The following is a 16371-nucleotide window of genomic DNA, read 5'->3' on the forward strand; positions in this document are numbered from 1 at the left end:
TTTCGAAATTTGATGTACCTACTTAGTGTCACTCGCGCTACAAAGGCAATTTTAAGACCCCACAAAGAGTTTAGGCGGCAATGTAAAAGTAATATAAATATAAATGCACATACATACCTACACTCTAAGATTACTTTCAAAATCGGTCGGTATATGTAACAAATACCATAATAAGAGTGCAATGTACATATTGTCTATTGAGGTAAATATAGATAGGTTTATGCTTTCATCTTAGGAATTCTACGGAAAGCTACAGATTGAAGTACGTGAAGTACTGTCTCAAAACGAAAGGATGCCGTCTAACGTGTTACCGACGTCAAGGAGGGATGCACTCACTGCTTCGGCTGTTGAGCATTGTTTTCGTGGAACGCTTCAAGCATTGTTGATGTACAGTATCATACATACAAGCTTTTTGTACGCAAAAACATAAAGGCAAATACCAATAGACAGACTTTTCCGAGGCGTTACAGCTTAGTCCTCAGGGGTAGCGGCGCATCTGTGGCCGACCTCAGGTAGAAATATCTAATCCTATCTGGAGTTGATTACAGATGTCCATGGGCGGCAGTAGCCACTTACCGTCAGGTGGACTGCATGCTCGTCTGCTACTCTTATATTATATATATATATATATATATATATATTAAAAAAAACCAAGGCAGGACAGATATCTAAATTCATAATTTAGAGTAAGAGTTATTTTAATTTAATGCACTTATTTTAGAATCGATTTTTTTATATCTGCTTCACTCGGAATCAAACTTGGAACCGTTTGCATGGCATACTGACTACCTTTGCGTCTCGAGCGTTGTTGCCTGCTACCCATATTATAGGTACTAGATTTCATCTATATTGCATTTCCTGACTTCGCTTAGTTTATAATAATACAATGTAATTGTTTCAATTTTGTGTGTAGTTATACTTATATATTATTTACTTTATTTAACTATAAATACACGGAGTTTATTTCCACGCACGCATCAAAATCAATAACAAATATTTTCGGTTGTCTCATAAATATTTGCGTGTTCCGGATATTACAGTACTGCTGTACCGATGATCAACATGATCGTATTTTTTTTCGTTATTATTTTGACTATGGACTATTGAGCTTAATATTAAACCATAGTAGGAGAATTCCCGTACCCGATTTGTAAAATAAATAGGATTGTTACGTAAAAATATTTTGAAAACGTTAAGCTTTTTTATTATTTAGCGCTAAAAAGTGTGATTGTTTGTTAATTTCCATTGAAGAAATATCTGAACAAATTAATTTGCTTTGCAAAACTAACGTTACTTAAATAAACTGTTTTCTTGAAACTACTTTATGTTTATTTGCACTTTGATATTACATGTACTTGAAACATAACAAATTGCATATAGCTTGGTTCATTTCGCTTTAATATTTGATAAGTAGGTACGTAGATTTCTCATAAAATATTATTTGATCTAACCGTCTCCTTAATAGTCTTCGTGCAGCTCATTTATTTGCGGTTATAAAATTCCGACGTGCGGAGGGGCAGAGGGTGCAACAGTTCGTAATTTATATTTTAATCAAGGGATACGACAGAAATCCGCTTCGAATGAAACAGCGATAAATTTAATTTAAATATTCATAATAGGTAGTTATTTTTGTTGTGATACGAAGTGGAAAACGAGCACGCACTTCGCCTGATTAACGCGGACGCATGAATTTAACGGGTGGAATGTCATGATGATTCAGTCAGCCGAGAAAAATAGGATTATTTACGTGTGAAATATTTGAAAATCGCTTTTTGCCAGTGTTCGATTTGACGCGGATCGAGAATTTGAGCTCGAATTTCTTTGTCTGCGACCTTTTTTTCCCAGTGCTGGACTAGTTTCACACACTGAAGGGGTTTGAATTGTAATATCCACTATGCTACTCCAATGCGTACAGGATAGATTAGTAAAGATACTTCGCCGCCTTGAAATTGAATAAAGCCACATACGGCTTATTAGTAAGTTCTTTTTTGAATCCTTGACAAATAAAAACATTTTTAGAGAAAATTTACGAATAAATAACTAATACTGCGTAATTTACATAATAAATAAATAATTATTTCAGACATTTTAGGGGCATTTAAGCACGGAGACGTGGCAAAACTTTTTTACGCAACTATTTCAGTTCTCAAAACTGGGTACATTTTCTTGTTAGTGTGAGTAATCTTTACTAATCTATGGCGTACAGGTGGAAAAAGACACTTTCTACGCTCGTAACCCATCTAGGACTTTCTTTGTCTTAGGTGCCATGGAGAAACATAAAGACGAATAAAACAGAAATCAAAATTCAAAATTTATATGTCTGTCGGGTCGACGTTCGAACCCGAAAGCCTTTTTAAGACCGGTATGGTGAGCACTCCACCACGCGGATCGTTTTATTAGATAGGTACTATTGGATAGGTACTAGTAACGTACATGGTACGGTTTTGAGTGCATTCACCTCACATTTAACGTTATCAGATTTTTGAGAAGCAAAATATATTTCTTTGTTTCTAGAGATTACTTTGCAAAAGAACTGTATTTAAGATGAATAAAGATTATGTGTATGTAAGGGATCTTGTACATACACTGATCCCTTACATACCTATTACCTATAGAAGGTGGTAACTCTGGCGGCACCACCGCCACACCTATTTCTACCTTATAACAGCAGTGTAAGGCGCTGCTGTGTTCCGGTTTGACGGGTGTGGTAAGGGAGACAGACTTTTCCGAGGCATTCCAGCTTAGTCCTCAGGGGTAGCGGCGCATCTGTGGCCGACCTCAGGTAGGAATATCTAATCCTATCTGGGGTTGATTGCAGATGTCCATGGGCGGCAGTAGCCACTTACCATCAGGTGGACTGCATGCTCGTCTGCTACTCATATATTATAAAAAAAAGAACTACTAGGCATTCGTATGTAAATTAGTACTTAAAATCTTTAAAAGTTTTAAATAGTGTGTCTATCATATCAAAGAAATTGTGTAATAAATTCTTGATAGCCATTAGTGAAGTTCGCGACATGTATTCATTGTTTCATTGAAATTCCCCACTATACTCTGCTTTGAGTGTGTGCGTGAACTTATTTCTTTACCAGATGTTGGAGTAGAGCCAGCTAAGCTAACTTTTGTACTCACTAATCATTTCTGTTCTTATTTTAAATCTCATTCTCATTTTAAATATACGTTTATTCTGTATGGGATTTGAAGATATTTTGCAAAATTATTATTGTTAAATGTTTGAGATCCAATGTAGGTATGTTATGATGAACGTAATAATATTCGTTTTCTCAGACTTATTACAATAGTTACTTCAACTATTTAACTGTAATTTTAACGCTGTTTCTATGATTATTGCTGATTGCTTAATTTATTTCATACTGCACTCTGCGTATTCTGTTATAAGGTCGTGTATTGTCGAGCTATCAAGCAACGGAGACCATTTAGTCTCATAACACTAATAATTTACTTAAATATTAAATGTATAAAGAAGTTAACTTACATCACCAGAACCAATGATAAATTAAGATACTGGTGACAGAGTCTTGACACAATATATTTTTATTGAATCCATTTGTTAACAAAAGTACTATACCTATGTAAATGTTGATAAACAACCACAAAAAGCTAAATAATGTAGATAATATACTATATTTTTTACATTTCTTAGACAGATCTTAGCGTGGGTCTTGACGGCCGTAGTACGGCTTGACCATACTTATTTCTGCTTTATAGCAGCAGTCGAGCAATAAACTCTCTTAAAGAGTTGTTAAAGGCTCGTCGATATTCTCTCAGAGCAATGACGCCAACATAATTTTAATAAACCTCTTTACTACTTCCACTACGTAAAAAAAACAAAAGTACATCAAGTTTGAAAGGAATCGTGTCAGCATCCCAAGTCTAAGCTTGAAACACCCACAGAGCCGTCACAGCGAGGACGGTCGAGTAAGATATATTCTACCCGCAGAACCACTTGCACAGTTCGCTATTAACTCATAAATTTGTAGAATCGCATTACTGGACGCCTTGGAATCTAGAGGATCAAGATTGAAGCGCAATATTGCTCGCCCAGTCATCTATTTCATATATTAGAAGCTATAAAAATTGTAACAACGGCAAGAGACTGTCTTTTGTCCGGAAATAAAAATATTAAAATATGTTTGGTCCTTCTCTTATCTATTGTATGGGGAATAGAACATATTATGGCTTTGCTTTATTATATATGTAAATGTTTGTTTATTTTAATTTCTATCAATGGAAACCTTTTACCGTTAATCAATCTGTAATGGTTCGGGAGCCCAAGAAGGGATTTCGGGAGTGTCTCGAGCACGTCAGACTATGATATGGGAAATACCTTACACCCTGTAGAGTATCCTAAACCATAAATGAGCTTTCTATGTCGGGGGGTTTGCAGAATCAAAAAAATCGATCACTGGACATGCTCGAGCGTGGTCAATTTTCTTTTTAATAAATAAAGGAAATAAAGATAGAAGACGGGAAACATCATAACCTGCCGATTACCACACGTCGAAGTAGTGAAAAAAAAGTCATTTTGAAATAAAACATCCGGTATTATTATGCTATCTGATAGTGTCAATTTTTAGCATAAATCCCTGGGAAGTAATGGCTCATTTTTAGATAAATACATTATTCTTCATACATTCTCATACATTTTTTTTTCAAATCGTCAGAAAAAGAAGACCCCCCGCTGAGTCGAAAAATATCATATAACCTTTTCTTCATTCTAATGTCTAATCGTATACACAATCGTATAGGTCCCAATGACGCTCGAGGTTCTACACATTTAGCATCGTGGGCTCCCCTACTATAAGTTAGAATGCTTATTTCAATTTTGAAAAGTATCGTTTCTGTGTCAGACAATAGATAACAATTGATGAGGCCACTGCCGTGTCCTACATATATTTCCTGAAATTTAAAATACTTATAAAATTTTGTAAAACTTTTCTTTGACCTCTCCTACGAAGCAGCCGAAATGCCACAATAAGCTATCCTTCCTTACCGGAAGCAAATTGGCAGTCTCTTTCTCCGTAAAATAGGGTGTGAGTAAATTCGCAACAATAGTTTTATCCTAGTTCGTGAAATATTACGAAACGGCGCGAAGTCAATATTATTATCTACCACCGGGGGTTGGTTAGAGCGGAACATTCAATATTTATAAGGTATCTTGAAGAAATAAAGTAACTTGATGCGGAGCACGCGCTTCTTCGTGGCTCGTTGATATAAGTAGAATCAACAATATTATTAGGCACTGTAGAATACAGCGTAGTATTTATGGAAATAAATTAAACAAAAATAACCAAAATATTAAATTTAGATACAAGCTGCATTCGCGTAATTATTAGATTAATAATTGTGACGGCAAGTAGTAACAATTTGTTTGACAAAACTCAATTTAGTTTTACTTTATTGATTATTATTAGTAAAATGCTTTCAAATGAAGATACTGATTTTTTTAATGAAAACCGTAAAGTGTTAAAAATAATGTGTTACAGATATTTGTAAATGTAAGAAGTTATGTTTTATTTGTTGATTAAAGAGAATTTCAAGAGAAAGTGCAAATGTCGGTTGGAAGTAATTTTATCAACGTTTTTAGGCTATTATATTTTTATTTTATTAGGCACTACGCACTTAGGCAAAACGGAATTAAATAGCGCGTATTAACGTATATGTAAGGAATTGAAGTAACTACTATTAAAAGTATTAAAGTAAACTAAAAGTCGTGATAAGTGCTGTAAGTCGGATAACCGTTCCAAACTTTTATGTTCTCTTTTGGACAATGTTTTCAACAAAAGTAATTTTCCATTCGATTGAAAGTCAAGGTGTCAAAGTCTAACAAGTGTGTTTTATTTAGAGTTTATTTATGCTTTAACAATAAAATAAAATTATAGTTTAAAGACTAAGAAATCACGCTAAAATCGCACAAGGAAAATAGTTAATCCTGATTCCTGACGATCCTGCTGAGGAGAATGGGATAAAAAATTTAAAATTGTGTAATGTCATCGGTTCTTGATAATTGTTTAAAATTTTAAATTAATCGGATACCGTTCAAAGAGGTAAAAATCAAGTTCAAAGATTTCGTTACATACATACATATATACAACAAGCTAATAAAAGCGTTTTAATAAGACAGAACTTGGCTAACATGTTCTTTCACCGGTATAGCAAGTGACAATAATTAAGTTTTAATTCTCACATAACTCGGGAAAATCATGTGCCTGAGATACAATAGAGAAGCGGTGTAGTAATAACTAGGTTATCGCTGTTTTTGCAATCCTTAAACATAAGTCCACGATACGACGATATAATACGTACCTATGTCAATATTATCATATCCTGTAATTAAGAATACAACAGCGCCTAACATAACATTACTTATGACAGTGGTGTCTGTGCAGATGAACCACGAATAAATTTACTCCACGTAGTATGGAAGTTATATTTGAGGTCGGCCACATGCGTTGTAATCTCTGAGGAATACGTTGGATAGCTTTACAATACTCTTCGAACCAGAACACACAAACACAGGAACGATAGGCTCTGTTGTTCGAAGTCGATATGGTTCGATTTCGAACATATATTAAAGGGTTCTGCCACATTTATTTAGACGCTTACGCTTTCAGCCCCACGCCAGGAACCTCAGTGTCATGGCCGCCATGGACACACGCAGACACACATACGCAAACAAATGGTTATTTGTGTATTCTGTACCCTTACCATGAGTTTTTACGTTTTGACAAATATTACTGTTTTGGTATTTGTTACGTATTTGCCCATACAAATTCCAATCAGCGCCCCTAGCGGATTGTATCAGAACTATAGTATCAGTAGTTTAACATTAAATGTCTAAAATAGAGACATTTAATGTTTAGACTCTAAATTGACAAAATGGCGCTTTATGTTTTGTCTCTCTTTTTTGCGAACATGTGAGGCAGAAAAAAGATTTGAGCACTTACTTATTGTTATGTTTTCTCAGTCTACTGAAGCAAACGGAACAGAATAATAGATTGAGTAAACGTAACGTAAAATTATGGGATGTGTTGAAAACTCAAGGTAACGGTACAGACCAGATCAGATATCCAAATTCATCATTCAGATGTCTATCTGGCTTGGGATGGAACCCGTAACCCTCTGCGCATCAGACTACACATGGTCACCACTGCCAAGCGGGTGTGTGTGCGGGTGAATCAGCACTACATCATATACTTTACCAATTTCAACTGAACCTCCATACAGTCTATCATCTCGCTCAATTTCGCAACATGTTTGCAACAATGTGCGTTTTATATAATAACGCAGCGAGCCAGAACATTTCCGCCTTATTTCCCAAAGTCCAGTCCTTTGTTTTTATGGACCATGTTAAGTAAATTTATTGCTGTTATTTTTCTAGTTGACTATGCCTATTCCTTTGGGTTATATAATGTTCGGGAATTTTTATGAAGGTTGTAATGTTGCTAACTTGCTACTTCAGTAACACATGTTGTGAATAGGTTCTTATTTTGTTTGTATGTTATTATTTATTTTTGTAATTACAAGAGTAGTCTCATTTTGTGAACTTAAGTACAAGCTTAGATTACAACATTAATGGTTAATAAGATTTGTATTCTATTGTTATTGTTGCAGGTTTAGTTGCAGAAACTAGTTTTTGCCCGCGATTTCGCCCGCGTTTAAAAGAAAATAATATGACATACTAACATACATAAAACTGAAAATTCGTACCTTCATTGGAATGAAAGTGGCGCCATCTGGCGAAAATTGGTGGTACCAACCAAGATTATCACTTGATCAAATGCATAGTTTACGATTCAATCCTTACTAATCGATTAAAATAATCGATTATTTTGGTCCAAAAGATCGATTCTCCTATTAATCGATTTTAGATCGCCATCCCTAGTTCTCTTGAGATTTCCGGGATAAAAACTACCCTATTTCCTTTCTCGGGTCTCAGACTATCTTTGTACAAAATTTCATTAAAATCGGTTCAGTGGTTAAGGCGTGAAGAAGAGACAACCAGACAGACAGACAGAGTTACTTTCGGATTTATAATATAAGTAAGGATAAGGATTCTAATGCATAAGTCAAGTCTGTCAGTATATACTTAGCATGGTAACGAAAATTTATAGTAATACTCAAGCATCGCATGAATGATGAATCGCATATTTCCAATCTGCGAGCGCTTCTATATTCAATACTGTCTATTCAAGACCCTTGAAATATAATGAATCGATAAACAAAGAAGAAATACGCGAAAATAAAATTTCCTCCATTATTATGTCAGAACTATCGAGACCTATTGTGTTCAGAACTCGGCCGCTTAATCAATAGTGTGATAATTTAAGTAGCGTACAATAGCATAGCGTTGAACAAAATAATGTACGAAAAGGACTTACTTTTATCTTCATTCTGTTTATTCGTATTGAAGTATAACATAATTATGTGAAGTTGAAAGCTTTGTCTGATTTGAAAAAAATATATATCTATCTACGGTAAAAGATCTTTTTTTTTATAACAAAGGAGTAGCAGACGAGCATGCAGTGCACCTACAGTAAGTGGCTGCTGCCGCCCATGAACATCTGTATTCACCCCCAGATAGCATTAGATATTCCTACTTGAGGTCGGCCACAGATGCGCCGCTACCCCTGAGGACTTACCACACCCTTCAAACCGGAACACAGCAGCGCATAACACTGTTATTAGGTAAAAATAGGTGTGGCGGTGGTGCCGCCGGAGTCGAACCACAAAGGGTTCTACCACCTATATAAACCTACATGTATCTATCTATTTGTAGCCGATTTCAGGTAGGACTCTAATCGTATTTAAAACAGATGTCCACCGGCATTGCATAGATTGCATGTACGTACGAGGGGGAAACCTTCAAAAGGTACCCGACGACGTGGGAGCGACGCCGTGGGACTTTTACCGCACTAAAACCCTCCAGGTAGCCGTCCTCAGCGCTTAGCGGAGAACTCCGGGATCTCCGATGGAACACAACCGGAGTCCTCCAAGCGCGATGCCCCTATCGGGCTCTGCCCTTGGGGGAGCAATTTACGCTCCTCCCGCACACCTGGTGTTTACGACGGTCTGCGCCCACACACACCGCCGTCCTTCCCGGGGTCGCATACTGGACGGTTCGAGCTCCCACTCTTGCCGCCCGCAACCCCGGAAGCCCCCTTTTAGTCGCGTCCTACGACAGGCAGGGGATACCGTAGCCCTATTCTAGTCCCGAAACTACAGGGACCAGATTTGTACCTACTCTTCATTCCCACTGGAATATCATAAAAAAGACAGTCATATTGGAATGCAATATTTCAATCAAATGTTGTAATATTCCTTCAATCGTACACAAAATATCCGCCATTTTCGTGGGAGATGATCATTATTACGTTACTATTTTCATACTTCTTGATGTTATGTCGAGAAGAGTTTGAGTCAATTTGACAGACAAGTACGAATGTGACTTTAGGGGCGAAATGTATTTTATTAAATATTCCCTCTAACGTAGCGCTTTGATGTTTTTGCTGAATTTCATATGCCAGGATAATCCTTTATACAGCACTGCTAAATTATGTATCTATAAAGTATTTTACGTGTTTTACATTATTTCAGTTATATCATAGTAGTAAAGTATTTATGCTACAGTAATAAGCATCGATACTACTACTTAAAAATTATGATCATTCTATACAGGATAATATGAGTGTATGCATTATTTAATTATTAAAAATAATGCCATTTAAAAAAAGGGAAGAAAATAATTATTTTTAAAATTAAAAAACACAAACCCACTGAGTTTCTTACCGGATCTTCTCATTAGAGGTCCGATCCGGTAGTAGTTTAAGAAAATATTGTAACTGACAATTTGTAAGTGCCGCCGTTGGCCTATACAAAATAAATATATTTAATTTCATTTCATTCATGATCATTGCCCGTATGCCTGAGATATTTCGTGATTTATCTAAAGTTTCATTGATAGATAGCCTTTTTGCGTTAATAAGGTATTATATGAGCAACAATGATTTAATACATGAGCCACAGTTTCAGTTGACGACCGGACACAGTCAACGACAGCCGGCGATAGTTGACGACAGTCGGTGACGGTTGCTACCAACAGTAGCGACAATCGACATCATGAATGATTGCTTCTGTTTTACCTCAGTTAGATCGACATTGTACCCCATTAATGTGTTCAATAAATTTACTCAACACAGTAAATTTAATCAATAGCAAGGCCTTCGTATGTATACATCAACACGTACAGCCAACGTGGCTGTCTTAATACAGTCTTCATGTAATTTAGTGTACAAGACATGGGACGTATCGACACATTACAACGCATAAAGCAAGACGATGGTTCCCTTGTGCGTCGTTCGAACACATTCCAAGATATCCTGAAGCACCACCGATACGTTATTGGAAACTGTAAGATCCAATTAGAATGAAAGCGGTCTTTAATTTTGATTTTTTTTATAAAGAAGTAGGAATCGAAAGATGTTTATTAGATAGTGTGTGGCTACTTCCGCCCATGGTTTGTGTAATCAACCCCAGATAAGATTAGGTTCGTACTTGAGGTTGGCCATAGATACGTTGCTACCTCTGAGGACTAAGCTGAAATGTCTTGGAACTTACTTACTTTGCCGTTAGCTAAGCTTTCTTTCCGTCCGTAGTCCATATTTTCTACAAAAAAACATTAATACGGACTAATCTACATAACTGCTGAATTTATGAAATCTATCTTTGGATTACTTATTAACCTGAAAATCTGTAGGATTTCTATGTAAAATCAGAACAATGTAAACGAGAAACCGCGCAAGGAAGCACGCCTAACTGGAAAGACCTATCAATTTCCTGTCCTATTCTTGTCGTCATTTGGCGTTCAGTGACATGCTACGTTGAAATGTATTGGCTTATGTTGACAAGCCCTGCCTCGAAATCGTTTAATCTGACAAATGTACGCCTATATTGAATCGGCTCGCTAGTGAAAGCTGGCGCGTGATTTCTATAAACGTCTTATATCGAAATGCGACGTCAGCTACGTTTATCGAATGTAGCCCCTTTAATGGCGCCCTCAACAAAGCTTGTCAAAAGAGGCAAGTCTTGTTATTGCTTTGCTGTGACTGTTGTATATACGAGCATTATGTTGGCTTCATTCGAACCCTTCTGACTTCAATCACGCTGTTTCGAATTAATTTCTTGTTAGTAAAATATGAATTTATTGAATTAAAATATTTGTCTCAAAAATGAAACGAACGTTATCATCGTTCAGTGAACCGATTAGCGTGCTGTTGGATGCTACATTTTGATTAATCAATGGCTCGACAAAATTTTATAATTTATGTTCATGTTATTTGTTTGTTTTGGGCTTCTATTGTTAGTACTACCACTTGTTAATTGCTGAAAACTGTATTTGAATTTAATAATGTTAAACAAATTGTTATAAAGCAGTTCTATTATGACACAAAACGAAAATAAAATTCAAAAAGACCATGAGAATATATAAGACACCTACGCAATAATTTTCTTTTATATCGTGCAACTCATCTTCCACTTTCATAAGACTTTAGAAAATGACAACTACTTCGGAAAAACATAAAAATAGTTTATTTGTATACTTGTAACTAAAGTATATACTTTACAGTTACCATTTTTAGCGCAGTTTTTACTGTAGTTACCATTTTCTAGTCTTATTTAAATTGATATTTATTTATACAAAAACACAAAAATAATTTCTTATTATGTACACAATCTGGTTTTAAAAAACTACTACTTAGTATATAGTGTTAAAGCAGGTGTTGTTGCAGGCGCGCTGGAGGGCGGCCCACTGGGCGGCGGCGGCGGCGGCAGCGCGTTCGACGCGCTGCGTGCGGTCAGCTCGCCGCCCGCGGCCAGCCTGGGCGCCAGCCGGCACAGCCTTTTCGGTACGTATATTATACTTAGATTAGTAAAGATACTTCGCCGCCTTGAAATTGAATGAAGTCACAAACGGCTTATTAGTAAGTTCTTTTATATCACGGCGTGCGTAAATTGACGTTTTACGCACGCTTCGCGTGCGCAAAACCCCCATTTCCGACCCCGTAATATAAAATTTTATACAACACGCGGACGAAAAATGTTTTTCTGACTCGTGTGATTGCAGTCCTCGCCTGCGGTTCGGCCTGCAAACTCACACTTGTCAGAAAAAAATTTTTCGTCCTCGTATTGTAATGTACTATTTTTGAATTCTTGACAAATAAAAAACATTTTTAGAGAAAAATTACGAATAAATAACTAATACTGCTTAATTTACATAATAAATAAGTAATTATTTCAAATATTTTAGGGAAATTTTAGCACGGAGACGTGGCAAAACTTTTATACGCAACTATTTCAATTCTCAAAACTAAGTACATTTTCTTGTTAGGAGTGAGTAATCTTTACTAATCTATGATATTATATTATTACTAGCTGACCCGGCAAACGTTGTGTTGCCATATAAATAAAAAAAATGTTAAGGGTGAACAATCCTTACCACTTAGGGGTATGAAAAATATATAGTAGGTGATTCTCAAACCAACTGAATATGCATATAAAATTTTGTGAAAATCGGTAAAGACGTTTCGGAGGAGTACGGTAACTAACATCGTGACATGAGAATTTTATGCATAAGACTATATTTCACTGCAGTTTCGTTTGTGTTACTTTACAATCAATGAGCATTTATGAGATGAGACAGGCTAGAGACGTGGCAAACATCATAATAAATCTCTATACAACATTATAGATAGGCTCTGCCCATAGCAAGGCCATGTTACAATAAGTATACAATTACACATTAATAGTTAATTTATAATTATACGTATTGTATAGAAACATCTGAAGGTGGTAGAACCCTTTGTGGTTCGACTCCGGCGGCACCACCGCCACACCTATTTCTACCTAATAACAGCAGTGTTAGGCGCTCATGTGTTCCGGTTTGAAGGGTGTGGTAAGGGAGACAGACTTTTCCGAGGCGTTCCAGCTTAGTCCTCAGGGGTAGCGGCGCATCTGTGGCCGACCTCAGGTAGGAATATCTAATCGTATCTGGGGTTGATTACAGATGTCCATGGGCGGCAGTAGCCATTTACCATCAGGTGGACTGCATGCTCGTCTGCTACTCTTATATTATAAAAAAAAACATATTATTTCATACGGTCAATGTCTGTACATATGAAGGGGGCCTTAGATATACGAGTACGTGGATTTATATTAAGCATTTCAATATAGTCCTTAGGAACTTCCTTTTTCGACGTACGTTAAAATTTAGCAGCAGTAACTACGAAACATAATCTACACTAATATTATAAAGAGGAAAACTTTATTTGTTTGTTTGGTTGTAAAGAATAGGCTCTAAAACTACTGGACCGATTTTAAAGGATTTTTCACCATTTGAAAGCTACGTTATCTACGAGTAACATAGACTATATTTTATAACATAGAATATATTTGATAAATAGATTTTGAGGCGGTACAATGTTTGCCGGGTCAGCTAGTCTTCTAAATATATATAACTCAAAGGCGACTGACTGACATAGTGATCTATCAACGCACAGCCCAAACCACTGGACGGATAGGGCTGAAATTTGGCATGCAGGTAGATGTTATGACGTAGGCATCCGCTAAGAAAGGATTTTGATCAATTCTACCCCCAAGGGGATAAAATAGGGGATGAAAATATTACTTTGTAACGCGAGCGAAGCCGCGGGCAAAAGCTCGTTGCTTAATATAAGGATAGTGTTTAATAACAGTGCAGGGTTGATCACATTTTATCACTACAACTATGTGTTACATTTTTAAATTGTGAAGTTGTAGTACAAAGTACTACTCTTTATTTACTGTAAATATACATGAGAAGGTAAAACAGTTTCATAACTTGCGACCAGTCTAACAGGCACGCTTAGTTCTAACTTTTCCTAACGCGTAACCCCAGCGCATACTTTCCCTAGCCTCAGCGAGGTCGATACCTCGAATGTGTACGTTTAATTTGGCGGCATAGTTTAATTAACAGGATTCCAAGTGTGTCCTGAGGAAATTGATGAGTTGTGTAGTGCGGGTGGGAGGGGCTAAGGTTACTCGTAAATCTACGTTACGTAGGCTGGCCTGGCTCTTGATTAATTTATTTTCACAAATTCCGTGCTTACTCATCTGCAAAACGCGTAAATGGGTACCTTTGGTTGGTATGTTAAAGCTTTGTAACGTTTTCCTGTTAAATCAAATGAGGAAATGAATTTTCTCTTACATTATGAATTGTGGTAACGTAGTACATCTTATATATAAAATTCTCGTGACACAATGTTAGTTACCGTACTCCTCCGAAATGGCTTTACCGATTTTAACCAAATTTTATATGCACATTCAGTAGGTCTGAGAATCGGTTACTATCTCTATTTTTCATACCCCTAGTGATAAGGGTTGATCACCCTTAACATTTTTTTATTTATATGGCAACACAACATTTGCCGGGTCAGCTAGTCTATATATAAATTGCTAAAGACAAACAGTTCATTCTTATTACCTTTGTTCGTTACTTTGTTGTTCTTAATACCGTTATGATCTTTGAATTAATACTAACACAACTTTGTTATTCTACGAAACACTTTAGCTTAGAAAAGTTGAACTACTTTTTACAAAAATGGTTTCGTTTCATACTCTTTTATCTTTTGCCAGTAAGATAATTTATTAATAGTGAATACTACCTAACTCTTTAATTAGTACGAGTAAGGGTTATTTTATTATTCGGGCCAGAATAATTCAAGTGTTATACGGTGAACGAGGTGAGGCGAGGAATCGAAAAGGTCTTTAATTAATATCTGGGGAAATTAAATAGGGCGATAAGAGTCATTATGATAATTTTGGTCTTCACGAAGCTTATGCATATGAATTATTTAAGAGGATGAGATAGGCCGAGGCTGTAAATGAGTCGTTTGTTTTACGGGGATCTTCGCGCCTTACAAAAAGTATTGTATAATGAGATATTTAGTTCGTTTGTATTGTTTAACAAAATTTGAGCTAACCTAAATTAAGATATCATCAGCAAAACTTGAATCAATATCAAAAAAGCACTGTTCCACTATTGGGCACGGGTTTTCGCACAATGGGATGATTTAGGCAATTGGCCAAGTGCGTATAGGACGTCGGTTTGGCCGCTATTTGTTATTTTTCAACATAACTCTCCAGAAACTAAAGATAACTTAGGCAGATCTCTTTAAATTCTACTTCGACTAGCTCGACTTATTAACACATAGAGCCAAACCAGTTTTTCGTATGATGAAAAAATATAATGAAATCGTTAACTAATTATAATAAATCGTTATCTAATTATAATCTTGTCTTCAAAGGAAGCAATCAATCACTTCAACTTAGAAGTCATACAAGTTGTAAAATCCAGTATCTAATATAAAATAAGTTATAATACCTTCACGAGAGTGAGTGTAGTCAAAGATAAGCTCAGCTGTGGTAATCTAAATATATATATCTCAAAGGTGACTGACATAGTGATCTATCAACGCACAGCCCAAACCACTGGACGGATCGGGCTGAAATTTGGCATGCAGGTAGATGTTATGACGTAGGCATCCGCTAAGAAAGGATTTTGATCAATTCTACCCCCAAGGGGATAAAATAGGGGATGAAAATATTACTTCGTAACGCGAGCGAAGCCGCGGGCAAAAGCTCGTTAACACATAAAGCCAAACCAGTATTTTTGTATCATGAAAGAATATAATGAAATCGTTAACTAATTATAATAAAATCTTGTCTTCAAAGGAAGTTGATTGTTTCCTGACTTCAACTTAGAATTCGTACAAGTAAAATCCAGTATCTAATATAAAATAAGTTATAATACCTTCACGACACTGAGGGTAGTCAAAGACGAGCTCAGCTTTGGTAATAATTTCCTTGAAACTGTACAAAGGACTACTTACCGATCCCATTTTAAATTCCAAGTTGCTTTCCTGTTCACGACAGTCTCATTTTTAACAAATAATATTGTTCCGACCATTTACGTAACAATCAAGGTGCTTTTGTGTACAATTGTGTTACCGGAATTACATTATGCTCGTAATTTCCTGACGTCAGCGGTTTGACAACTCGGTGAAATAATAGGTAGTATCTAGTACGTTTGAGACTTTTGTTTTATTATTTTTTATGACATTGACCAGTCAATCTTTTAATATAACACATGATAAAGCTTCGATCTTTTGTAAGCATAAATTGGATAGATTGATTAATAATAACGAGTATTCAAGATTTTCCACATATTTTAAAAGAAAGAATTCATTATCGATCCATTACCGTCTATCTCTTAAGCGCGGATTTATTCTTAGACGAATGGTTTCGTCACAAAGA

At 36.1% G+C, this 16371-nt stretch overlaps 1 protein-coding gene across 5 annotated transcripts in view; it reads left to right on the top strand.

The window, feature by feature from the left end:
* The window catches only part of LOC140747400 (cyclic nucleotide-gated channel alpha-3), a 155037-nt gene that overhangs the window by 20074 nt on the left and 118592 nt on the right, over nt 1-16371 (top strand). For all 5 annotated transcript variants that reach the window (XM_073079831.1, XM_073079833.1, XM_073079832.1 and 2 more), the window contains exon 3: nt 11811-11927. In XM_073079831.1, coding sequence (XP_072935932.1) covers nt 11811-11927 — 117 coding nt within the window. The remainder of the gene's footprint in view (nt 1-11810; nt 11928-16371) is intronic.

The sequence above is a fragment of the Epargyreus clarus genome, unplaced genomic scaffold, assembly GCF_041222505.1.
Source record: "Epargyreus clarus isolate Ecla_fem2 unplaced genomic scaffold, WU_Ecla_fem_2.2 ptg000014l, whole genome shotgun sequence".
NCBI classification, from domain to species: domain Eukaryota; kingdom Metazoa; phylum Arthropoda; class Insecta; order Lepidoptera; family Hesperiidae; genus Epargyreus; species Epargyreus clarus.